General features: G+C 53.7%; 2 protein-coding genes, 1 long non-coding RNA gene and 1 pseudogene across 3 annotated transcripts in view; 2 read left to right on the top strand and 2 right to left on the bottom strand.

Annotated features, from left to right (window-relative positions):
* Positions 1-25,854, bottom strand: part of LOC115485198 (uncharacterized) — a 2,106,330-nt gene that overhangs the window by 1,043,027 nt on the left and 1,037,449 nt on the right.
* LOC103825013 (zinc finger protein 208-like) overlaps positions 1-25,854 on the top strand; it is a 742,626-nt pseudogene that overhangs the window by 710,389 nt on the left and 6,383 nt on the right.
* Positions 14,916-25,854, top strand: part of LOC127060478 (uncharacterized) — a 43,682-nt gene continuing 32,743 nt past the window's right edge. Inside the window, exon 1 of the mRNA XM_050984039.1 lies at positions 14,916-17,469. Coding sequence (XP_050839996.1) covers positions 15,709-17,181 — 1,473 coding nt within the window. The 5' untranslated portion in view covers positions 14,916-15,708 and the 3' untranslated portion in view covers positions 17,182-17,469. The remainder of the gene's footprint in view (positions 17,470-25,854) is intronic.
* Positions 18,575-23,330, bottom strand: LOC127060538 (uncharacterized). Its single transcript, XR_007779715.1, has 3 exons — positions 23,169-23,330; positions 22,467-22,603; positions 18,575-19,999 (listed from the first exon to the last, which is right to left on the bottom strand). It is a non-coding gene; the product is annotated as an uncharacterized LOC127060538 (long non-coding RNA).

Here is a 25,854-nt window from a genome sequence, read left to right as displayed (position 1 = left end):
GAAGCTGAGAGACCTGGGCTGCTGGAGCTTCTGGAGAGGAGGCCCAAAGCTCATCGTGCAACTGCTCCAAGGGTGGTTTCAGAGAATCACAGAATCAGCAGGATTGGAAAAGTCCTTGGAGATCATTAAGTCCAACCTGTGCCCTGACATTGCCTTGTGTTTCCTGGGCCTCCTCTTCTCCAGGATAAACAACCCCAGCTCCCTCAGCGCCTCTTCACAAGACTTGTGTTTCAGACCCCTCACCAGGCTTGTTGCCCTTCTCTGGATACACTCCAGCCCCTCCATGTCCTTCTTAAATTGGGGGCCCAGAAATGGACACAGCACTCGAGGTGCTGCCCAACCAGTGCCCAGCACAGGGGAAGAATCACTGCCCTGCTCCTGCTGGCCACACCATTCCTGATCCAGGCCAGGAGCCTTTGGCCTTCTTGGCCACCTGGGCACACTGCTGCCTCATGTCCAGCCTGCTGTCCATCAGTCCCTGCAGGTCCCTTTCTGCCTGGCTGCTCTCCAGCCACTCTGTCCCCAGCCTGTAGAGCTGCAGGGGTGCAGGGGTTGTTGTGGCCAAAGTGCAGGACCTGGCACATGGACTTGTTGAATTTGGGCCCTGGATCCAGCCTGTCCAGGGTCCTGTGCAGACCCCACCTACCCTCCAGCATATCAACACTCCCAGCCAAGTTGGTTTTACCGCAGTTCCATGAGTCCCCAGAATGTCCCAGTGTTCTCCATGATTCCATGAGGCCAACCAGTGTCACAATGTTCCTTTGGTTCCATGGGACCCCTTGATGTCACAAAGTCCCTTGGATCCTTGGGCCCCATAGTGTCACAATGGCACCATCTTCCCCCAGGGCCCTGTGGTATCACAGTGAATCCTTGGTTCCATGAAGTCTGGCAGTGCAGCAATGCTCTCCTTGGTTCCACAGTGTCACAATGGCCTCTTGGTCCCAAGGGCCACCACGGTGTCAAACATGTTTCCTTCATTCCAGGAGTCCCTGAGGAGCAGCACTGGCCCCTTGGTTCCATGGGGCCCTGCAGTGTCACAATGGCCCCATCATGACACCAGGTCCTGCTCTGCCACAATGCTCTGCATGGTTCCACAAGGCCCTGCAGGGTCACAGTGGCCTCTTGGTTCTATGAGGCCTCAGAGTGCCACAAGGAATTCCTTGGTGCTGCAGTGTCACAATGGAGCCCTGGTGACACAAGATCCTGCAGTGCCACCAGGGACCCTTTGTTCCATGGGGCACCACAGTGTCACAATCGTTCCCTCAGTTCCCAGAGTTCTTGCAATGGAGCAATGGCCCCTTGATTCCATTGTCCCCAGGCTCTCCCAAGGGTCTTCTTGGTTCTGCAGTGGCACAATGGCCCCTTGGTTCCACAGGGCCCTGCACGGTCACAGTGGCCTCTGTGGTTCCACCAGGACCCAGACTGTCACCATGGACTCCTTGCTTCCATTCAGCCCCACAGTGTCACCATGGCCCCTTGGCTCTGTGCTGCCATGTCATACACAGTGTCACCATGGTCCTCTCAGTGCCACCAGGCCCCGCAGTGGGCCCTGGTGGCACTAAGAGGACCATGGTCCCTTGCTTCCCCAGGGCCCTTCAGTGTCACAATCATCAGAGAATCAGCCAGGCTGGAAAAGACCTTGGAGAGCTTTAAGTCCAACCTGAGACCCAACACCAACCACCTTGTCACCCAGACCATGGCACTGAGTGCCACATCCAGTCTTTCTTTAAATGCTTCCAGGGATGGTGACTCACCCACCTCCCTGGGCAGCCCATTCCAATGACCAATCACCCTTTGTGTGAAGAATATTTCCTAATGCCCAGCCTAAACTACCCCTGGTGCAGCTGAAGGCTGTGTCATCTTGTCCTGTCCCTGTCCCCTGGGAAAAGAGCCCAACTCCCGCCAGGCTGACCCCGCCCGTCAGGGAGTTCTAAAGAGTGATGAGGTCTCCTTTGAGCCTCCTCTTCTCCAGGATGAACAACCCCAGCTTCCTCAGCCCCTCCTGACCAGACTTGTGTTCCAGACCCCTCCCCAGCCTTGTTGCCCTTTTCTGAACACGCTCCAGCCCCTCCATGTCCTTCGTGAATTGGGGGGCCCAGAACTGGACACAGCACTCGAGGTGCTGCCCAACCAGTTCTGAGCACAGGGGAAGAATCACTTCCCTACTCCTGCTGGCCACACCATTCCTGATTGATAGGAGTGCCAGGGGTTGGATGAGGGAAATGGTGGGGATGGGGTGGAGACAAAGTGTGATTGATTGTCAGCCATGAAAGGTCTTGATTTTCATATATGCTCAAACTGCATGAGAAGGATCTGGGAGTCAATATCAATTGGACAGTGCTGATATAAATCTATATACAGGAAAAGAAAACAGGACAAAAGGGTTTTCTCTGCATTTTCCTCAATATAGTATATTCACTTTGAATACACATCTGAAATCTGTTCAATTACCACAGAACAACTGAAAATATATATGATTCCTGGGGTTTTTTCTCAATTGGGTGTTTTGAACAGATGTTTATGAGACTTTGTCACCGAATTCCTGAACTGAAGAACTCAAGAAAGAAGAGGCCTCTAGAGTAATTAAATTCATCAGCAACCTCCAAGTGGCTGAGGATCCATCCCCATCAGAGCAGCAATGAACAGAAATGGGCACAGCTCTGTGGCTGCCCCAGCTCTGGGATGGGCCCTGGGCCTGGAGCAGGAGCAGCTCTGGAGGGCCCCAAGGCCGGGGCTCTTGTGCTGCCCTGGGCAGGTGGGATGGCAGCAGGGGCTGCAGAGCTCTCAGCACCTCAGCCAGAGGGGAGCAGGGCACCCAGGGAGCCTCCTTGTGCCTTGGCCAAGCCCCTTCCCCCATGGCTGGGGCTGAGTCCTGTGGCAGCTGCAGCTGCTGCTGTGCCCTTGGCAGGGGCTGAGGCCGTGGGGCAGTGCCCAGAGCAGCCTGGCCTGAGCAGAGCTGTGGGGCCAGAGCCGGCTGGGCTGGGCTGGGGAGAGGCCCTTGGTGCTGCCCAGAGCTCAGGGCAGCTGGGAGAGCTTGCAGGGAGCTGGGCTGGGCTCAGAGAGCCTGGCCCAGACACCATCAGTGTCCATCTCAGCCTGGCTGAGCGGGCAGGGGCAGGACTCAGGCCAGGCCTTGTGGGGCAGGGCCAGCGCCTGTGCCAGGCATTGAAAACAGGCAAGTGGCCCAGAGAGGAGGCTGCTCTGTGCCCTTGGGGGCATGGACAGAGCAGGGAGGGGGCCCAGGACATTTGTCAGCGCCAGCCTCTGACCCCAGCCGTTGGCAGCCCTGGCTGCTGAGCCCAGCTTTGCCCTGGGCTGAGTTTGGCTGTGGCCCAGCTCCATCTTCCTGCGGGGCTCAGGGCCTGTTCCCGGCCATGGCCAGCCCTGGCTGCCTCTCTGCTGGCCCAGAGGCCGCAGATCCCTGGGCAATGGCTGTTTCCTCAGCCCCCAAGGGCAGCTGAGCTCTGTCTTTGGGACAGTCAGCCCTGGCCAGCGCAGGCCATGCTCAGCAATTGCCTGTCTGTGCCTGGCCTTGCTGTCAGCCCCGGCAGCGGCTGCGTGGCCCCTTTGTGGCCTGTGCTGGCCCAGCCATGGTGGCCCAGCCCCTGTGCAGGCCCAGCCCGGGCCAGGAGCATTGCGGCTGGGAATGGCCCCTGTGCCGTGGTGCCCACAGCAGCCTTGGGGGTCTGTGCCCCATGGCCTCCCTGCTGGGCAGCCTCTGCCAGCTCCTGCAGAGCCCGTGGCCCCTGTGGGCCTGCACAGACAGCCCTGCCCCGGGCTCTGGCGGCCTCTGGGCCAGCAGAGAGGCAGCCAGGGCTGGCCATGGCCGGGAACAGGCCCTGAGCCCGGCAGGAGGATGGAGCTGGGCCACAGCCAAACTCAGCCCAGGGCAGAGCTGGGCTCAGCAGCCAAGGGCTGGGGACAGAGGCTGGTGCTAACAAATGTCCTGGGCCCTCTTCCTGCTCTGTCCATGCCCCCAAGGGCACAGAGCAGCCTCCTCTCTGGGCCACTTGCCTGTTTTCAATGCCTGGCACAGGCGCTGGCCCTGCCCCACAAGGCCTGGCCTGAGTCCTGCCCCTGCAGGCTCAGCCAGGCTGAGATGGACACTGATGGTGTCTGGGCCAGGCTCTCTGAGCCCAGCCCAGCTCCCTGCAAGCTCTCCCAGCTGCCCTGAGCTCTGGGCAGCACCAAGGGCCTCTCCCCAGCCCAGCCCAGCCGGCTCTGGCCCCACAGCTCTGCTCAGGCCAGGCTGCTCTGGGCACTGCCCCACGGCCTCAGCCCCTGGCAAGGGCACAGCAGCAGCTGCAGCTGCCACAGGACTCAGCCCCAGCCATGGGGGAAGGGGCTTGGCCAAGGCACAAGGAGGCTCCCTGGGTGCCCTGCTCCCCTCTGGCTGAGGTGCTGAGAGCTCTGCAGCCCCTGCTGCCATCCCACCTGCCCAGGGCAGCACAAGAGCCCCGGCCTTGGGGCCCTCCAGAGCTGCTCCTGCTCCAGGCCCAGGGCCCATCCCAGAGCTGGGGCAGCCACAAAGCTGTGCCCATTTCTGTTCATTGCTGCTCTGATGGGGATGGATCCTCAGCCACTGGGAGGTTGCTGATGAATTTAATTACTCCATAGGCCTCTTCTATCTTGAGTTCTTCAGTTCAGGAATTCGGTGACACAGTCTCATAAACATCTGTTCAAAACACCCAATTGAGAAAAAACCCCAGGAATCATATATATTTTCAGTTGTTCTGTGGTAATTGAACAGATTTCAGATGTGTATTCAAAGTGAATATACTACATTGAGGAAAATGCAGAGAAAACCCTTTTGTCCTGTTTTCTTTTCCTGTATATAGATTTATATCAGCACTGTCCAATTGATATTGACTCCCAGATCCTTCTCATGCAGTTTGAGCATATATGAAAATCAAGACCTTTCATGGCTGACAATCAATCACACTTTGTCTCCACCCCATCCCCACCATTTCCCTCATCCAACCCCTGGCACTTCTATCAATCAGGAACAGTGTGGCCAGCAGGAATAGGGCAGTGATTCTTCCCCTGTGCTCAGAACTGGTTGGGCAGCACCTCGAGTGCTGTGTCCAGTTCTGGGCCCCCCAGTTCATGAAGGACATGGAGGGGCTGGAGCGTGTTCAGAAAAGGGCAACAAGGCTGGGGAGGGACTGGAACACAAGTCTGGTCAGGAGGGGCTGAGGAAGCTGGGGTTGTTTATCCTGGAGAAGAGGAGGCTCAAAGGAGACCTCATCACTCTTTAGAACTCCCTGACGGGCGGGGTCAGCCTGGCGGGAGTTGGGCTCTTTTCCCAGGGGACAGGGACAGGACAAGGGGACACAGCCTTCAGCTGCACCAGGGGTAGTTTAGGCTGGGCATTAGGAAATATTCTTCACACAAAGGGTGATTGGGCATTGGAATGGGCTGCCCAAGGACATGGGTGAGTCACCATCCCTGGAAGCATTTAAAGAAAGACTGGATGTGGCACTCAGTGCCATGGTCTAGGTGACAAGGTGGTTGGTGTTGGGTCTCAGGTTGGACTTAAAGCTCTCCAAGGTCTTTCCAGCCTGGCTGATTCTCTGATGATTGTGACACTGAAGGGCCCTGGTGGCACTGAGAGGACCATGGTGACACTGTGTATGACATGGCAGCACAGAGCCAAGAGGCCATGGTGACACTGTGGGGCTGAATGGAAGCAAGGAGTCCATGGTGACAGTCTGGGTCCTGGTGGAACCACAGAGGCCACTGTGACCCTGCAGGGCCTTGTGGAACCAAGGGGCCATTGTGACACTGCAGAACCAAGGAGACCCTTGGGAGAGCCTGGGGACAATGGAATCAAGGAACAATTGCTCCATTGAGAGAACTCTGGGAACTGAGGGAACAATTGTGACACTGTGGTGCCCCATGGAACCAAGGGTCCCTGGTGACACTGCAGGATCTTGTGTCACCAGGGCTCCATTGTGACACTGCAGCACCAAGGAATTCCTTGTGGCACTCTGAGGCCTCATGGAGCCAAGAGGCCACTGTGACCCTGCAGGGCCTTGTGGAACCATGCAGAGCCCTGTGACAGAGCAGGACCTGGTGTCATGATGGGGCCATTGTGACACTGCAGGGCCCCAAGGAACCAAGGGGCCAGAGCTGCTCCTCAGGGACTCCTGGAATGAAGGAAACATGTTTGACACCGTGGTGGCCTTGGGACCAAGAGGCCATTGTGACACTGTGGAACCAAGGAGAGCATTGCTGCAATGCCAGACCTCATGGAACCAAGGATCCATTGGGACACTGCAGGGCGTTAGGAGACCCAGGGCCATTGTGACACTGTGGGGCCCAAGGATAGAAGGGACTTTGTGACACCAAGGGGTCCCATGAACCAAAGGGACAGTGTTACACTCTGGGGCCTCATGGAACTGTGGTGAGGCAAAATTGATTGGGAATGTTGATCTGCTGGGGTGTAGGAGGGCTCTGCACAGGGCCCTGGACAAGCTGTACCCAGGGGCCAAATCTAAAAAGCTGTGGTTTAACAGATTTTCCCCTGTGCTCAGCGCTGTTTGGGCAGCACCTCGAGTGCTGTGTCCAGTTCTGGGCCCCCAGTTTAAAGGGCAAGGAGGGACTGGAGTTTGTCAATAGAAGGGCAACAAGGCTGGTGAGGAGTCTGGAACACAAGTCCTGTGAGGAGCAGCTGAAAGAGCTGGGGTTGGTAATCCTGGAGAAGAGGAGGCTCAGGGGAGACAATGGCAGTGTCAGGGCACAGGTTGGACTTTATGATCTCCAAGGTCTTTTCCAGCCTTGCTGATTCTGTGATTCTCTGAAACCACCCTTGGAGCAGTTGCACGATGAGCCCTGGGCCTCCTCTTCAGAAGCTCCAGCAGCCCAGGTCCCTCAGCTTCTCCTGCCAGCCCCAAAGCCCATCCTGTCAGTCCTGCAGAGCCTCTGCAGCTCCTCTTCATTTCCCAGAATAGGGAGCCCAAGAGCCAGACACAGCAGCCCAGATGTGCCCCCTGGCCTGTGGTGCCTCTGGCAGGGGAGCAGCAGGAGGCACTGCAGGAGCCAGCAAACAATTCCTGCAGCACTTGTAGGATGATCCTGCTCCCCAAGGGACGTTCCCATGGTGCCAAGTCAGGAACTGCAATGGGGAGTGGGGCCAGAGAGGAAAGGGCAAACAGGGATGGGCTGTTTGCAGGGGAGGGAACAGGGGTGGGCAATGGGAAGAAATCTGCAGCAGGAAGAATTAAGAAAGCAAAGGTGAAGCCAAGGAAATGCTCAGGGCAGTTTGGGGGTGGCTGCCAGGCAGTCCTGGCTCTGAGCAACAGCGTCTGCAGTGGGACAGGAAACTCCCAGCCCATGGGAACAAACTTTCTGGCTGACTGCAGAGGCCAGGACAAAGCTGAGTGGTTTCCCTGGTGTTCCCCAGGGGCTGATGGCATTTGTGCTCCCTCAGGTTCATGTCCCCACACCAACAGCATGGGGGTGCTCCCCCTGCTCTGTGCAATGCAAACAGGGGCTCCTGAGCCAGTGCTGCCGTGTCTGTGCCTGCAAGGATGGGGCACCTGTGTGAGCTGGGGGAGAGGCCAGGGCTGCAGAGGGGGGATGTTGTTGGCAGCTCCATGAAGACACTCTGGGACACTGCCCTGGGCTGTCCAGAGCACTGGGGATGGATCAGCCTCTGCTCTGCTGCTCCTTCCCATCTCCCCCAGGGCCCTTGCAGAGCCCCAGCCATGCTGTTTGCCCCCAGCCTGCCCACGGCCACCCTGGGGCTGCTCACGGGGGTTTTCTGTGCTGAGCATTGGCCTGGGTGTGTTCTTGAGAGAGCCTGGGCAAGGAGCCTGGAGCCCCCAGGGCCTGGCCTGAGGCATCAGCGCTGCCCCAGCAGTGCCCATGGCCTGTCCCTGCTGCAGCCCTGGCACTGCCACCCCCAGGGCTGTGCCCGGCCCCGAGAGCACTCAGGCCCTACAGCAACACCAGGGCCACCAGGGCAGCGGGGCAGGGCCACGGGAGCAGCACTGGCAACACCAAGTGCTGCTGCTGCTGGGCACAGCTGCTGTGCCAGCACTGATCTGCCCCAGCTCTGCACAAAGACATTGCTGCTGCAGCTCCAGAGAAGGCAACTAAAGGGCATCTCTGCAGAAAATTTTCTATGTGATCCTTTAATGTGTTTTGGGCCTCCAAGAGCACTGCTCCTCAGTGACATAATCTGTGGCCACGGGGAAGGTGGAAAGAAACCTTTTGAGAAATGGCACAAACAATGTCATTTCTTTGTGGTCTATATTAAAAAAATGAAACAACAAAAATAAAAGAATATCCACACTGAAGCCAGAAAGAAGTATTAAAGATTACTTTTATTACAAGTGATTTGCAGACACTGGCCAGCAGTTTAATGTTTCTGAAACCATCCAGTCATCATTCTCCTCACTGCCGTCTTGAGCTCCTGGTTCCTCAAGCTGTAGATGAGGGGGTTCAGGGCTGGAGGCACCACCAAGTACAGAACTGACAGAGCCAGATCCAGGGATGGGGAGGAGATGGAGGGGGGCTTCAGGTAGGCAAGCATAACAGTGCTGAGGAACAGGGAGACCACAGCCAGATGAGGGAGGCAGGTGGAAAAGGCTTTGTGCCGTCCCTGCTCTGAGGGGATCCTCAGCACAGCCCTGAAGATCTGCACATAGGAGAAAACAATGAACACAAAACAACCTAATGCTAAACAGGCACTAAGTACAATGAGCCCCAGTTCCCTGAGGTTTGAGTGTGAGCAGGAGAGCTTGAGGATCTGTGGGATTTCACAGAAGAACTGGCCCAGGACATTGCCATGGCACAGAGGCAGGGAAAATGTATTGGCTGTGAGCAGCAGTGAATAGAGGAAGACACTGGCCCAGGCAGCTGCTGCCATGTGGGCACAAGCTCTGCTGCCCAGGAGAGTCCCGTAGTGCAGGGGTTTGCAGATGGACACGTAGCGGTCGTAGCACATGATGGTCAGGAGGGAAAACTCTGCTGAGATGAAGAACATGAAAAAAATGAGCTGAGCAGCACATGCTGTGTAGGAGATGGTCCTGGTGTCCCAGAGGGAATTGTGCATGGCTTTAGGGGACAGTGGTGCAGATGGAGCCCAGGTCAGTGAGGGCCAGGTTGAGCAGGAAGAAGAACATGGGCGTGTGCAGGTGGTGGCCGCAGGCTACGGCGCTGATGATGAGGCCGTTGCCCAGGAGGGCAGCCAGGGAGATGGCCAGCAAGAGGCAGAAGCGCAGGAGCTGCAGCTGCCGCCTGTCTGCCAATGCCAGCAGGAGGAAGTGGCTGATGGAGCTGCTATTGGACATTTGCTGTAGTTGCACATGGAGACCTGTTCATGGAGAGAAGTACAGTGAAGAGTTAGAGGAGATACCAGAAAGAAAAATCAAAGCCATTTTTCATACACCCTCATCTGTAACACACACAGACATGCTTCTGTGTTTAAGATTTAGGAGGTTTTGTTTTTAAGCTCCCCCCACATCTCTCCTGGTTTTCTTAGATGTCATACACCCTCAGCATTCTTTCTGCATTCAGGGAGAGAAGAGTAAGTTTAGTGAGTTAAAGTGGTGACTGGAGACTGAGGGGACATGGTTTGTCATTTTTACCTGTTCAGAATATTATGGAGGGTGATCATCTACCCATGCTTCCCCTAAAATGTCACCAGGTACTGCTGAGGGCAGATGCATCCACCACAGCCCAACTCCACATTTGTAGCCAAGGACTCACGTTGCTCATTTCACCAACCCAGCAGCATTTTCAGAGTCAGAACACCTCTGCCTTTCCCTATCAATCTTATAACTCAGAGATGCTTTGGGCAGGTTTGCATGCTGGATTGGAAACCCCCAGCTTGGACTGAAATCTCAGGGAGACTTCCAAGTGTCCTTAGGATGGCACTGGATCAAGGGAGATGCAGCTCCTTCCCTGGCTGCACTGACAGCATTGCCCAGAGCCAGGCACTGGGGTCAGCATCACCCTGAGCCAGCTGTGCCCCCTGCCAGAGCCCCCAGGGCCGGGCAGCTGCTCCCAGCCCTGTGCTCTGCAGAGGGAACTGGGCCTGGGTCTGCAGAGCTGCCCCACGGCTCTGCTGCAGCTCTGCCTGCACAGGAGGGGCTGCACACCTTGGAGCCCCTGCCCTGAGGGTAGAGGCTTGGCTGGGGGCACAGGAGGGAGGGGGCTTGTGCAGAGGGAGGGGCTGCACTGGAGGGGATCCTGTGGGGATCTCTCAACTCTCCCTGCCACAGCATTTCTGGGTTTTGTTTTCTCTCACTGCCTGATCATTTCTCTGCTTCCTGGAGATTTTCCTCCTGCAGGGTTTCCCCTGTGCCTGATCTCTCTGTGCCAGCACTCACAGACCCCAAATCTCTGGGCACTCTCCTTGGCCTGACAGAACCCTGCCTGTTTGCCTGGCACTGGCTCGGGGCAGGTTCTGTTTGCAGCTTGGAGAAAGGACAGCTCAGACTGAGCCTGATGGGTCCAGCAAAGGTGATGCTGGTGCTGTCCAGGGGCAGAGTGGTTGAAAGAACATTAGGGATCTCCTGTGTAACTACTGATCACTAAAAAGAACAGTTCAGATGTCTCAAGCTCTTGTTAGAATTATTAGCTAATAAATAAAATTAACCTTTAATATTTATCCCCCCTCCCTGCAATTATGCAGTAGTAGGAAACTGTATGCAAACTCTTAGGAAATCTCCAAATTTTTATCAAAATCCTTGTATTGGGAATATTCTATGACTAAGCAGAAGCCCTCAGCATGTCAGAGCTTCATAAGCATTTCACCTGTCCCTAACCATAAATACCCAGAATTGTACTCACAGAGTCTGTAGGCATTGGGATGTTCCAGCTTTAGGAGATGGCTCCAGGAGCTGCAGCTGCATTGTCCTGCAGCCAGAGGTTCCTGTGCCAAGGGCTGGCAGTGATTGTGCCCCAGGCACTTCTCAGCACCTTCCCAGCCCTGACTGATTGAAGCTCTCTGTGCCTCTGTGCTGTGCCCGGGGTGGCTGCAGGCAGTGCCCCAGCCCTGCTGGGCTGGCAGAAGAGCTGCTCATCAAGAGAAATGTGCTTTTGAAGCTCTTCTTGGTTACCAGGAGCTGCCTCTGTGCCAGGAGCCCAGCCCAGCTCAGCAGCACAGACACAGCACAAGGACTTTAATGAGCCTCTGGGGCTTTGTGCTCAGGCCCTGAACATCAGTCCCTGAGAGGGAGCTGAAGAAACCTCTCCAGAACTCCAAGTCAGAATCCAACTCCAAAGTTTCTTGCACTTTTAATGGGTCCCACTGAGGGACACCACTGAGAAAGTGTCCCCAGGCCCCAGGCAGAGCAGAGAACTGGAGGCAGTGATGACAGGTGGGGACAAAGAGAAGCCAAGTCTTGGTGCCCTGGGGCACAGCAGGGTCTGTGCCACCAAGGGCCTGCAGCTCTGCCTGCACAGGAGGGGCTGCACACCTTGGAGCCCCGGCCCTGAGGGCAGAGGCTTGGCTGGGGGAACAGGAGGGAGGGGGCTTGTTCAGAGGGAGGGGCTGCACTGGAGGGGATCCTGTGGGGTCTCTAAACTCTCCCTGCCACAGCAAATCTGTGTTTCGTTTTCTCTCATTGCCTGATCTTCTCTGCTTCCTGGAGATTTCCTCCTGCAGGGGTTCCCCTGTGCCTGATCTCTCCGTGCCAGCACTCACAGACCCCAAATCTCTGTGCACTCCCCTTGGCCTGACAGAACCCTGCCGTGTTGCCCAGCACTGGCTGGGGGCAGGTTCTGTTTGCAGCTTGGAGAAAGAACAGCTCAGACTGAGCCTGATGGGTCCAGCAAAGATGATGCTGCTGCTGTCCATGGGCAGAGTGGCTGAAAGAACATTAGGGATCTCCTGTGTAACTACTGATAAATAAAAAGAACAGTTCAGATGTCTCAAGCTCTTGTTAGAATTATTAGCTAATAAATAAAATTAACCTTTAATATTTATCCCCCCCTCCCAGCAATTATGCAGTAGTAGGAAACTGTATGCAAACTCTTAGGAAATCTCCAAATTTTTATCAAAATCCTTGTATTGGGAATATTCTATGACTAAGCAGAAGACCCTCAGCATGTCAGAGCTTCATAAGCAGTTCACCTGTCCCTAACCATAAATACCCAGAATTGTACTCACAGAGTCTGTAGGCATTGGGATGTTCCAGCTTTAGGAGATGGCTCCAGGAGCTGCAGCTGCATTGTCCTGCAGCCAGAGGTTCCTGTGCCAAGGGCTGGCAGTGATTGTGCCCCAGGCACTTCTCAGCACCTTCACAGCCCTGATTGATTGAAGCTCTCTGTGCCTCTGTGCTGTGCCCAGGGTGGCTGCAGGCAGTGCCCCAGCCCTGCTGGGCTGGGAGAAGAGCTGCTCATCAAGAGAAATGTGCTTTTGAAGCTCTTCTTGGTTACCAGAAGCTGCCTCTGTGCCAGGAGCCCAGCCCAGCTCAGCTGCACAGACAAAGCACAAGGACTTTAATGAGCCTCTGGGGCTTTGTGCTCAGGCCCTGAACATCAGTCCCTGAGAGGGGGATGAAGAAACCTCTCCAGAACTCCAAGTCAGAATCCAACTCCAAAGTTTCATTCACTTGTAATGGGTCCCACTGAGGGACACCACTGAGAAAGTGTCCCCAGGCCCAGGCAGAGCAGAGAACTGGGGGCACTGATGACAGGCGGGGACAAAGAGAAGCCAAGTCTTGGTGCCCTGGGGCACAGCAGGGTCTGTGCCACCAAGGGCTGGGAGGAGACACCTTGTCCTGAGGCACTGGGGCCTCCTGGCACAGCCCCAGCCAGGCTGGGCACTGTCAGCCCCTTGTCCTGCCCTCAGCATCCCCCCCTAGCCCACATCCCAGTGGTCTCAAGGATCTGCTGGAAGGAGTCCCTGGGGAGCCTTGCTCAGCAATGGCCCTGGGGGCTCCTCAATGCTCACAGATTTTTTTCAAAGGACTTTGGGTTTGGCTTTTGCCTTGGAGTTACTGAGAGGTTTGTGCAATCATCGCCCCAATTATCTGCTTTAACGAGTCCCTTGAGAGCTTTGTACTGACACTCAGTGGGGCTCATTAATACTTTGAGATAGTCAAGGTTTTTTAAGATACTTTGGATTTTCTTTTCCACACTGATTTTCTGGAGGCCATCCTGGCCTCAAGTTCTCTCTTCCAAGAGTCCATGAGGAGCCTGTGCTGGGCATGGACCTCCGTGAGACCCATTCAGTCTGTGAGACACTTTGGGTGTTTCTTCTGACTTTGACTCCTGGAAAGGTTTGTGCAATCTCCTCTCAGGCCCTGAGGTTCCAGGGCTCAGCTCCAAATACACCAGGGGAGTCATTAGGATCAGGCAAGTCCTGACAAACCGTGGCTCTGCCTTGATTTCTCTCTGCTCCCATGCAGTTCATCAAGAACATTTCCTTTAGAGTTATGGAGAAATATTTTAAAGACCTTCTAAGAAATATGTATTCTTCTCTTAAAGGGTGTCTTTTAGTGTTCTTCCTATTATACAAGAGCTGATTGCAGCATGCTGTGATTGATATTGATCCAGGGTCTCTCCTAAGGAGATCTGGCTAGGTCGGAGAAGTTGTACCTTGGAGCTCACTCCGTGTGGACAACCTTGCCCCACATTCCCCAACCCCATGTGAGAAATGATTCTTACTTTCAAAAATTCAAATGCTTTATTAAGACCTTATCAAAATACAACAGGAGACTGAATAAAGAAAAGAGGAGAGCACAGGGAGCAAAGGAATCAGTCACCATGTTCCTATCTACAATATGGATGTTCTGACTTTTATACCTCTAGCCCCTCCCAAAGGCTTGTCAATCGACTCGTTCTTCACTGTCCAGTGGTGCAGATCACTTTCCTACACCTTGATTGGAGGTCAGGTGCTGCCATAGTAACAAGCCAACCCTTCTAAATGCCCCAACTACTGAGGCCATCCTGTGAGAACAATGCAAGGGGGAGGGGAAGGATAACTATACATCTACAAAACTTCTCTTAACATGTATTTAATATTCACCCCTTAATTGTGAGAGTCAACCATAGGATTATTCATCTATAACAACCCCCCCCTTTTCTTTTTCTCTAAGTTATTTTGCTCAAACAATTAAGTCAAAACTTTTTCTCTTTGTTGAATGCATCATACCAGCATCTGTCGATGTGGGCAAGGACAGTGGGAACAGGAGGAAAAAATCTCAGGTTTTCCTTAGACACACTTATTTGGAATGGACAAAAGGGCATCACGGAGGTCCAGTATGGCTTTTACTCCCACCTACCGTGCCTGTGTGGCTGCTACCCATAGTCAGTGTATCTTAGGGGTGAGTACAGAGGACAGCTTTTAATACAACAGAGACTAGACGTCTTACCCTCCAGTCCCTGTTGAATTAAAAGACAACTGAGAAATGTCAGAGGTCTGGTCTGGCCTTTTGTCCCTACCTTACCATGCTTACGGGGTTGCTACCCACAGCAGGGCTATGGAGCCTTCTTGGTAGCAAACAAAGGGGCCAACCCAGTCCTGCCCTCCTTCCTTTGTCTTATTTTCTTAAAGAAGCTGTCCCATTACCTTTTACAGTCACTTGTGTACTTCCCCTCAACAGATGCTGGTAATTCTCACTCATTAAAACAGGAAGACAGTTCTCGAGCTGGTTGATGGAAGCTTGACTCTACTATTTTGGGGGTCTTGGTGTTTTTCTGGTTGTCTTTCACTCTCTGCTTGAGAGTCAATCTTGTTTCTCCCAGCCTGGATGTTATAGTCCACTCTTTGGGTTCTTCTACTGGGCCTTTGGCTCTGTTGCCATGAGTCCATCCCCGCTCTGCAGTTCACACGGCCGATTCAGTGGTAACAGTACCTGGAAGGGACCTTCCCACTGAGGAGTTAGAGGCTGATCTCTCCATGACTTGATCATCACCCAATCCCTGGGATGAATATTATGGATTCTGAAATCCAGGGTGGTAGTTTGAGGAATTGCCCTTTTATGTCTTAGCCCTTCTAAGGTTTGTGCTGTAGACATAACTGGTTTCTTGGCATTGGCTTCCCCTTCCTCAAAGGTGGCAACCCTCTGGGGTGAGGTCAGGAAGGTGTCCTAGGGTGACTGTTATCCCCATTCATGTGTATGTAATTTATGCTGGATATTATGTTCTGTGCCTTTAAGACTGGCAGAGTGAGAGTTTTGGTTTGGGCCTCTTATCAGCCACTCGGCGGGACATACAGATAGCACCAGTGCATGTTGCGGCTTTTCTGCTTTTTGCCCCGCTTTTTGCTTTCACGCTTGCTTCTGCTTTGCTTCTGCTTTACTTGCTCTTGCTTTTTTCCCCCCTTCTCATTAGTTAATTTAGCTAAACAGTCCAAATTCCTTTCTGGACTGTTCCCCCACCCCGTTGGACGTGGTGACTGCTCTGGACTGGGATTCAGAACACGGAGAGAGATGTTACACCTTGTGACTGCAGCAGCTGCCTCAGCGCCGGAGGGACTGATAACAGCAAACCACCCCCAGGGGAGACTTTCTGAATTTGTCATCTTTTTCAGAGCAGTGAAAGAGTGGTGCCATCCGGTATTGTTCATTGTGTGTGCTGGGGGGTGCTGTGCTTGTCAAATAAACAAGTTCTTTCCACCTCTCTTTGAGGAATTCTTCCCGAACCAGTTGGGGGGAGGGGCCGTGTGGGTTTGCTTTTGGAGAAGCCCTTTTTGGGGATTCTCTCCCAAATTTGCCCTAAACCAGGACAAATTTTGGCTCGCAGAGCATGGGGCTCAAGAGAGAGTGGAGAAACCCTGTTTTGAGTGCATTTTGGTTACCATTATTCTGTTTCAGTATAAAGCAGTTAATAGACATGTTTTTTGAATTCATAATGTCTATTGGGGTGAAGGCTTGCATGCATTTCTGGTCCCTAGGGTTTTCTGAGATCTTAATATCTCTATGGTCCCTTGGTTTGTTTTCTTATCCAGAAATAGCTCTTGTATTGTCCCTAATACATAGCTTTTACAGCAGAGGGGCAGTGACCAGAGTAGCTATCCTGCTGGGCTTGGTGGTAATAGCTTGTAAGAAGTTTATAAACATGCTGGGGTCTGCTCCAGGTGTGAATGGTTCATGGCTATGGTTAGGCATCCAGATTGTTAGAGGAGGAGCAGGGGGTGAGGCTTTTCAGCCTTTGCTTTCCTTCTTCTCCTCTAAATCTGTTACGTCACTGTTGGAGAATGTTCAGTTTCCCCTGAATGTTAAAGAGACCATCTTTCTAGTACTCAATCTGGTAAGCTTGCTCTATATAGTCTGCTGCATCTCTAGAATGAGGGCTGAGATTTCTAGACGGGCTGATGAGATCCCTGACTCAGGAATAGACCCAGGTGTGGAAAATCCTAAGTGGTGTGGGGAATGGGAGAATATGGGCCAAATCCTGAAGGAATTCTCTGACCCTATAGTCTGGGACTTTCCCCATGAACAAATTCAGAACCCAGTTAAGGTGGGGAAATATTTGAAAGAGAAGTACCAGGATGACCCTAAAGAGAAAAAGATCATTGCAGTGAGCTTGGCCTTGGCCTATGCTTATGGCACACTGCTAGATACTGTCGGGCAGCAGACAGAGGCAGGGGGGCAGGGAGACAAAGCAGCCAAGCTAGACAGTGAGCCTAAGCCAGCAGCTAAACCAATGGCTGTAGCTACCAGCACTAGAAGTGGGAAATGCACGGGCAAGACCAATCAACCAGTGGATGATGATGATGATGATGCAGGAGAAGGACCTTCAGCACCTCCTGATGTAAAATCAGAAGTCAAAGCAGCAGGTGCCAGACCAGAAGCCAATATGGAGTCCTTTTCCCTGAAGGACCTCCGTGGCCTAAGGAAGGATTACACCCGGCGACCCGATGAATCCATAATTAGTTGGTTAGTCCGTCTCTGGGATGCTGCAGGTGAGGCCACAATTCTGGATGGCACTGAAGCCAGGCATTTGGGATCCCTGTCACATGATCCTGTCATCGACCATGGAATGATGAGGGGGGTTAATCCTCACAGCCTCTGGGCACGGGTCCTGGGAAGTGTAGCACAAAGATACCTGTGTGCAGATGATCTTTATATGCAGCAGACTCAGTGGAAGACCATAGAGCAAGGGATCCAACGCTTGAGAGAAATGGCAGTGGCAGAGATTGTCTTCTCAGATGACGTAACAACTAGGAACCCAGACTTGGTACCCTGCACGTCTGTGATGTGGCAGAAACTTGTATGACTAGGGCCACACGAATATGCTTCTGCCTTAGCCATAATGAAGCGGGATGAGAGGGATGAGACTGTGCTGGATATGGCAAAGAAGCTCCGAGCATATGCAGACGCTGTGCATGGCCCAACACATGCCAGGATTGCAGCAGTGGAAACACGTCTGCAGAAGTTAGAGGATAAGATAGAGGAGAATCACAAGAAGCTCAGGGAGGAGATTAAGGAAGACTTCTCCAATCTCAGCAGTACAGATCAGAGGTCCTAGTGCCCAATACAGACGTTCCCCAGATGGAGAGAGAAGGTACACGCCATGAGCTGAGCTGTGGTTCTTCCTGCGTGATTGTGCAGAGAACATGAGGAGTTGGGATGGGAAATCTACTGCTGCTCTAGCACGATGGGTACGTGAATTGAAGGAAGGCAGGACTCAGAGAGGGAGTTCCACCAAGAGGGCAGCAGCTCCAGTTGCCTGTAGCCGAACTGCCAGATATGACGATGATATGTCCGATCCCCTTGAAAGAACATCCAAGACATATGCCCAGGGAAAGAAGGATGACCAGGCTTAAGAGGGGCCCTGCCTCTAGCCAGGTAGGGGCTAGGGAAAACCGTGTTTTTTGGACTGTGTGGATTCGTTGGCCTGGCACATCTGAACCACAATACAAAGCTTTGGTTGACACGCAGTGCACATTGATCCCATCGAGACATGTGGGGACGGAGTCTGTTTCTATTGCCGGTGTGACAGGGGGATCCCAGGATTTCACCTTGGTGGAAGCGGAGTGAGCCTGACGGGAAATGAGTGGAAGAAACCCCCTATTGTGACTGGCCCAGAGGCCCCATGTATTTTGGGCATAGATTACCTTCCAAGTGGGTATTTCAAAGACCCAGAGACTCAGATAAGCATTTAGAATAGTTGCTGTAGAGACAGAAGGCATCAAGCAATTGAGCACCTTGCCTGGACTGTCAGAAAACCCATCTGCAGTAGGACTCCTGAAAGTAGAAAAGCCACGAGTACTGATTGCCACCTTGGCAGTGCACCATCGGCAGTATCGGACGAATTGAGATGCCGTGATCCCCATCCACAAAATTATCCATGAGCTGGAGAGACAAGGGGTGGTCAGCAACACCCACTCACCCTTCAACAGCCCCATTTGGCCTGTGCGTAAATCTGAAGGAGAATGGAGATTGACTGTGGACTACCGGGCATTGAATGAAGTGACTCCACCGCTGAGCGCTGCTGTGCCGGACGTGCTGGAACTCCAGTATGAGCTGGAGTCCAAGGCAGCAAAGTGGTACGCCACTGCTGACATTGCTGACGTGTTTTTCTCCATTCCTCTGGCAGCAGTTTGCTTTCACCTGGAGGGGCGTGCAACACACCTGGAACCGACTGCCCCAGGGTGGAAGCACAGCCCCACCATCTGCCACAGACTGATCCAGACTGCACTGGAAAAGGGTGAGGCTCCAGAACATCTGCAATACATTGATGACATCATTGTGTAGAAGAAGACGGCAGCAGAAGTGTTTGAGAAAAGAAAGAAAATTATCCAGATTCTCCTGAAAGCCAGCTTTGCCATCAAAAAGAGCAAAGTCCAAAGACCTGCTCCAGAGATCCAGTTTCTGAGAGTGAAGTAGCAAGACAGACAGCATCAGATTCTCACTGATGTGATCAACAAGATCACAGCTATATCTCCACCATCCAGCAAGAAAGAAACACAAGCTTTCCTAAGTGCCATAGGCTTTTGGGGAATGCACATTCCTGAGTACAGTAAGATCATAAGCCCTCTCTACCTGGTCACCTGTAAGAAGAACACTTTGCTGAGCCCTGAGCAGCAACAAGCCTTCACCCAGATCAAGCAGGAGATCGCTCATGAGGTTGCCCTTGGCCCGGTCAAGACGAGACCAGAAATAAAGAACGTGCTCTACTCTGCAGCCAAGAACCACAGTTTGTCCAGGAGCCTTTAGCAGAAAGTGCCTGAAGAGACTCGAAGCCGACCACTAAAATTTTAGAGTCGAAGCTACAGTGGGTCTGAAGCCAACTATACCCCAACAGAGAAAGAAATTTTAGCAGCCTATGAAAGAGTCCAAGCTGCCTCAGAAGTAATAAGCACTGAAGCACAACTCCTCCTGGCACCCCGACTACCAGTACTAGAGTAGATGCTCAAAGCAAAAGTTCCCTCCACGCACCATGCCACCAGTGCTACATGGAGCAAATGGATTGCTCTGATCACACAGCGCGCCCGTATTAGAAAACTGAATCACCCTGAGATTCTAGAAATAATTAAAAAACTAGCCAGAAAGTAAAAACTTTAGTCTTGCTGATGAAGAAGAACAAGAAGTAACACGTGCTGAAGAAGCTCCACCATACAATCAACTGCCAGCAGAAGAAACACACTGTGCTCTTTGCACTGATGGTTCTTGTTGCATTGTAAGAATAAAACAAAAGAGGAAAGCAGCCGTACAGAGCCCCACACGACAGGCTGCAGAGGCCACTGAAAAAGAAAGTAGATCGAGCCAACTGGCTGAACTGAAAGCTGTTCAACTGGCCCTAGGTATTGCTGAGAGAGAGAAGTAGCCAAAGCTCTACCTCTACACTGATTCATAGATAGTAGCCAATGCTCTGTGAAGATAGTTAGAGAGGTGGAAAGAAGCTAACTAGCAACATAGAAGAAAACCAATTTGAGCTGCTGATGAGTAGAAAGACATTGCTACCAGAGTAAAGAAGCTACCTGTGAAGGTCTGCCATGTAGATGCCCATGTCCCCAAGAACAGAGCCAACGAGGAGCACCAACACAAAGAGCAGGTAGACCAAGCTGCAAAGATAAGTGTCCAAGACAGACCTAGATGGAAAACACAAGGGAGAGTTATTCCTTGCTCAATGAGCCCATGATGCCTCAGGCCCTCAGAGTAGAGATGCTACCTATAAGTGGGCACGAGACCGAGGGGTGGATCTAACCATGGACAGTATTTCTCAGGTTATCCATGACCATGAGACGTGTGCTGCCATCCAGCAAGCCAAGCGAGTGAAGCCCCTGTGGTATGGTGGGCAGTGGTCCAAGTACAGGTATGGGGAGGGCTGGCAGATTGACTACATCACACTGCCCCAGACACACCAAGGGAAGTGCTACGTGCTGACCATGGCAGAAGCCACCACGGAATGGCTGGAAATCCACCCTGTGTCTCATGGCACTGCCTGTAACATCATCCTGGGCCTGGAAAAGCAGGTCCTGTGGAGACATGGTACCCCTGAAAAGATTGAGTCAGACAACAAGACTCATTTCAAGAACGGCCTCATCAACACCTGAGCTAAAGAACATAGCATTGAGTGAGTGTACCATATCCCCTACCATGCAGCAGCTGCAAGCAAAGTACCAAAGTACAACAGACTGTTAAAAACCACCTCAAAAGCATTAGGTAGAAGATCTTTCAAAAACTGAGAGCAGCATCTGGCTAAGGCCACCCGGTTAGTTAACACCCAAGGCTCTACTAACCGAGTAAGCCCTGCCCAATCTGAGCCTTTGCATAGAATAAATAGAGACAAAGTCCCAGTGGGACATGTCAGAAGTTTGTTAGAGAAGAGAGTTTAGATTAATTCTGCCTTGAATACAGACAAACCCATTTGTAAGGTTGTTTTTGCTCAAAGACCAGGTTGCACATAGTAAATAATGCAAAGAGAAGAACACAATGTGTACCTCAGAGAGATCTGATTGTTGGGTGAGACCTATGTGTAAATATCACTGTTTGCTAAATGTTACTGCCATTGTCTGTGTGTAGCTGTATATTAGATGTCTGATGTATGTGTCTGTAGAGTTAGAATTTATATTAGTTTTAGTAGAAAGCTGACAATATGGGGATAAGGAGTAGAATGTCCTAGGCTGACCATGTGATGCTTTTATCCACAATTGCCTTGTTCTGTTTATGCTGAATAATAAGTTTTGCACCTTTAAGACTTGTTTCAGGGAGTGAAGGGGGAGAGAAGAAGCAGCAGTTTGTTTTCAGACACTGCACTCACTCCTCCACATTGCTGCTCCTGGACTGTGTTGTCTGCAGACAGACAGACAGCGGGACAGAGCTCTCCTTTGTTTTAGTTAGTTTAGCTAGCTGGGGCAAAGAAGTTCCCTGGACTGGGGTTTTTTCCCTTTTCTTTGGCCCTGTTCAAACCTGCTCTGGCCTGAACACCAGCAGAGCACCGGCAGCTCCACCTGTGGCCACCGGGCCGGGCCTGGCCCGCGGCATTTCCAGCACCGGAGGGGCTGAGCAGAGACTGAGTGAGCTGAACTGCAACCCAGGGGGGACTTTGTGAGTTTGGCATCTCTTTTGGAGCAGCAAGAGTTTCATTGTTTAACACTGTTTAAGTTTTATTGTTTAATGGACAGTTTTTTTCCACTTTTCTCCCAGGAGGTATTTTCTCCCAGACCGGTTGGGGGGAGGGGGGGATTGAATCTGCTTTCCTAGAGGAGCCCCTTTGAGGGGTTCTCTCCCAAACTTGCCCTGAACCAGGACAGTGGCAGTCACTAGAATTTTGCGGGTTTTATTGGGGTATTTGGGGAATTTGATAGGATTTTTGGGAGCATTATTAGGATTCTTTCCAGATCCAGGAATTTTGAAGAATTTTTTTTTTTTTATTCTTTGGTGGGATTTGAAAGGGGTTTGTGGGGTTTTTTTGGGTGCTGCCAAGATTTCTTTGGGTCTTGGGGGGATTTTATAGGACTTTTTGTTGTTTTGGGCATATTTTTGGGAGGATTGGTGGGGTTTAATTGGGATTTTTGGGGGGGTTGTTGGGATTTCAATAGATTTTGTGGGCTTTTATTGGGATTCTAGGGTGCTCTAATGTGATTCTGTGAGATTTATTTGGGATTTTGTGGGTTTTATTGGGATTTTCTGGGCTTTTAAGGAGATTTTGGTGCCTCTCAGCCCTTCCCCACAACTGGGGACAACCTCAAAGCCCCCTCAGATCACATAAGGTCCTCTAAAATACCCACCAAAAATTAAAATAAGATCCTCCAGAACCCCAGAGAATCCCACAAAACACCAGTGAAACCCACCAAAATTAAAAAATTCCTCCCAAAAATTTCAATAAATGCCCCAAAACAACCAACCCCCCGCAAAACCCCAATAAAATCCCCCAAATTCCAAAACCCACCAAATCCACAACCACCCCAAAACTCAGTAATTGTCTCCAAAAACCCCAATAATTCCCGCTAAACTCCTAATAAAATTCCCCAAAGCCCAAAAAAGCCACACCCAAATCCCTCCAAAACCCTCCCAAAATCCCTAAAAAAGCCCCCCAAATCCCCCCAGACTCACTGGGGCCGTCGTGGATCGGGGGCACCGGCTGGTGGAACAGGAGCCACTTCAGGGGGCCCTCGGAGCTTTTTGTGGAGGGGGCAACATGGGAGACCCCCAAAAACCTGAAGGGGGAACCCCTGCTGTGCCCCCTCCCCCTGAAGCCCCCAGACCCCGGTTCAGGGTGGGCCTGGGACACCCAGGACACCCAAATCTCCCCCAGGACCCCTCCAGGAACCCCAAATCCCCCAGAGTTGGCCCAGGACCCCCTGAGACCCCCCAGACCCCAATCGGGCCCAGCCCAGGATGTCCCCTGAGACCCCCCAGACCCTTCCCCAAAAACCCCCACCCAGGACCCTCCCCAGAACCTCTCCCCAAACCCCCCCAGACCCTCTCCCAACACCCTTCCAGACCCCCCCCAGACCGTCCCCAAAACCCTCCCAGGACACCCTCAGGACCTCCCAGAGCCCTCCCCAAACTCCCCCAGGACCATCCCAACACCCCCAGACCCTCCCAAGACCTTCCTACGGCCCCTCCCCAAAACCTCCCCAGACCCTCCCACGTCCCCCCCCCCGAGACCCCTGTTAGGACCCATCCGCACCCCCCAGGTCCCCCCACAATGCCCAGGACCCTCCCCAGACCCCACCCACCCACCCCGGACCCTCCCCAAGCCCCCCAGACCCTCCCCCGTCCCCCCCGATCCCCTCTCAGGTCCCTTCGCACCTGTCCCGAGCCCGGCGGGTCCCGGCGGCGGCGGGGAACGGGGCGCCACTTCCGGCAGGCGGGCTTTGCTGAGGGGAGCCGCGCTGTGAATGGTTGGTTAGGGGACGTGCAGCGCGGTGATTGGTCGGTTCGGCGGGGCGCGCCGCTATTGGCTGGGAGTCCACGCACGCGGCGGAGGCGGCAGATTGTGAGGTGAGAGCTGCGGAGGAGCAGCTGAGGTGGGGCCGGGGGGAAACTGGGGGGGAGGATGAGGGGGCTTTGGGGCGGCTGTGAGGCGGGTTTGAGGAGAAACGGGGGATTTTTCGGGGCATTGACAGGAAATCGGGGGGTGTGCGCTGTGTTTGGGGGGAATGAGGGGGTGTGAGGGGGCTTTCGGGAGCTTTGGGGAAAGCTTGAGAGGGTCTGGAGCGTTCTCAGATAGGTTTAGGCGGATCTGAGGGGAATTGGGAGGGTCTGAGGGGATTAAGGGGTTTGAGGGGGATTTAGGGCAGGCTTGTGGATTTGGGGGAGGTCTCAGGTGGGTCTGGGGTGAAATGTTGGGAAAAAGGGAGGGAGGAGGAGGGGGGGCGGGGGGGGGAGGGGGGGGGGGGGGGCGGGGGGGGGGGGGGGGGGGGGGGGGGGGGGGGGGGGGGGGGGGGGGGGGGGGGGGGGGGGGGGGGGGGGGGGGGGGGGGGGGGGGGGGGGGGGGGGGGGGGGGGGGGGGGGGGGGGGGGCGGGGTGGGGTGGGGGGGTGGGGCGGGGGGGGTGGTTTGGTGTAAAAACACCAAAAAAGAAACAAAACATCAAAGCAAAAAAAAAAAAATAGACAACAAGGCCAACAACACACACAACAACAAAAAAAGCCACAAAAAAAACACAAAACCAAAAAACAAACAGCCAACAAACACCCCTAAAACCCAACAAACAAAACAACCCAAAAATCCAAAAAAAAGGGCTTTGTTGAGGGGGGGCGGGGGGGGGGGGGCGGGGGCGGGGGGGGGGGGGTGCGCGGGGGGGTGGGAGCGGGGGGGGGGGGGGGCGTGGCGGGGGGGGGGGGGGGGGGGGGTGGACGCGGGGGGGGTGGCGGGCGGGGGGGGTGGGGCGGGGGGATGGGGTGTGGGGGGGGGGCGGGTAGGGTGGGGGGGGGGGGGGCGGGAAGGGGGGGGGGGTGGGGGGGGGCGCGCGGTGGGGGATGGAGGGGGCGGGACGTGGGGGGGGGGGGGGGGGGGGGGGGGGGGGCAGCGGGGTGGAGGGAGGGCGGGGGGGGGAGTGAGGTGGGTGGGGGGGGGGGGGGAGGGGCGGGTGGGGTGAAGGGGGGGGGGGGGGGGGGGAGGGACGCGGGGCGGGGTGGGGTGGCGGGGCCGGGGGGAGGGGGGCGACGCGGGCGGGGGGGGGGGGGGGGCGGGGGGATGGGGGGGGGGGGGTGGGGGGGGGGCGGGGGGGGGGGGGGGGGTGTGGGGTGGGGGGGGGGGGGGGGGGGGGGGGGGGGGGGTGGGGGGTGGGGGTGGGGGTGGGGCGTGGAAATAAAACAAAACAACAAACAAACAAAATAACGTTTATGGGGGTCTTGGGGAGTGGTTATGGGTCTGGAGTGGTCCTGGGAAAACCTTGGGGGGCTCTGGGGGTCCTGGGGGAGATTTGGGGGTCCCGGGGCGTCTTAGGCCCTCCCTGAACCGGGGTCTGGGGGTTTCGGGGGGAGGCGGCACAGCAGGGGTCTCAAATGGTGCCCCCTCCCCAAAAAGCTCCGAGGGCCCCCTGAAGTGGCTCCTGTTCCACTGGCTGGTGCCCCCTGATCCAGGATGGCCCCAGTGAGTCTGGGGGGATTTTTAGGGGATTTTAGGAGGGATTTTGGGGATTTGGTGGGGGTTTTTGGAGAGAATTACTGGGTTTTGGGGGGGGCCCTGTTACATGATTTGGGAGGGTTTTGTGGATTTGTGGGGTTTTGGATTTTGGGGGATTTTATTGTAGTTGTGGAGGGTTTCTTGGGGGGGATTTATTGAAATTTTCGAGAGTGTTTTTAAATTTTGGTGGGTTACACTAGTATTTTGTGGGATTTGCGTGTGTTCAGAGGGTTTTTTGGGGATTTTGGAGGTTTCTAGTGGAATTTGGGGGGGGCTTGGATGTGGGGAAGGGCTGAGAGGCACCAAAATCTCCTTAAAATCCCCAAAAGTCCCTATAAGACCCACGACATCCCAATTAACTCTCACAAAGTCCTGTTAGAACACCCTAGAATCCCAATAAATGCCCACAAAATCCATTGAAATTTCAACAAATCCCCAAAATCCTAGTTAAACCCCACAAATCCCTGCAAAAATGTCTGCAAAACCATAAAAAGTCCCACAAAATCCACCCCGAGACCCAAAGAAATCTTGGCAACACCCAAAAAACCCCACAAAAACCTCCCAAAATCCTAACAAAAAACTCAAAAAATGTCCTCAAAAAACCTGAACCCCCAAAGAATCCCACTAAATGCCTCCACAATTCCAATAAAACCATGCAAAATCCCCCAATAATCCAAAAATAAAACCCTCAAAATTCCAGAGAATCTCATAAAACCCTCACAAAATCCTAGTAAAAACCCCAAAAGTACAAAAAACCTTAAAAGATTTCAATAAATCTCACCCCCTCCCCCCACAGGGCCGATAGAATCCCCCAAAATCCAAACCCACCAAAATCCACAAACTCCCCAAAATCCCCAACACCCCCC

This window comes from Serinus canaria, chromosome 25 (assembly GCF_022539315.1).
Source record: "Serinus canaria isolate serCan28SL12 chromosome 25, serCan2020, whole genome shotgun sequence".
Taxonomy (NCBI): domain Eukaryota; kingdom Metazoa; phylum Chordata; class Aves; order Passeriformes; family Fringillidae; genus Serinus; species Serinus canaria.
Note: the sequence above shows the minus strand (reverse complement) of the source record. Positions and strands in the feature narration are given on the sequence as shown.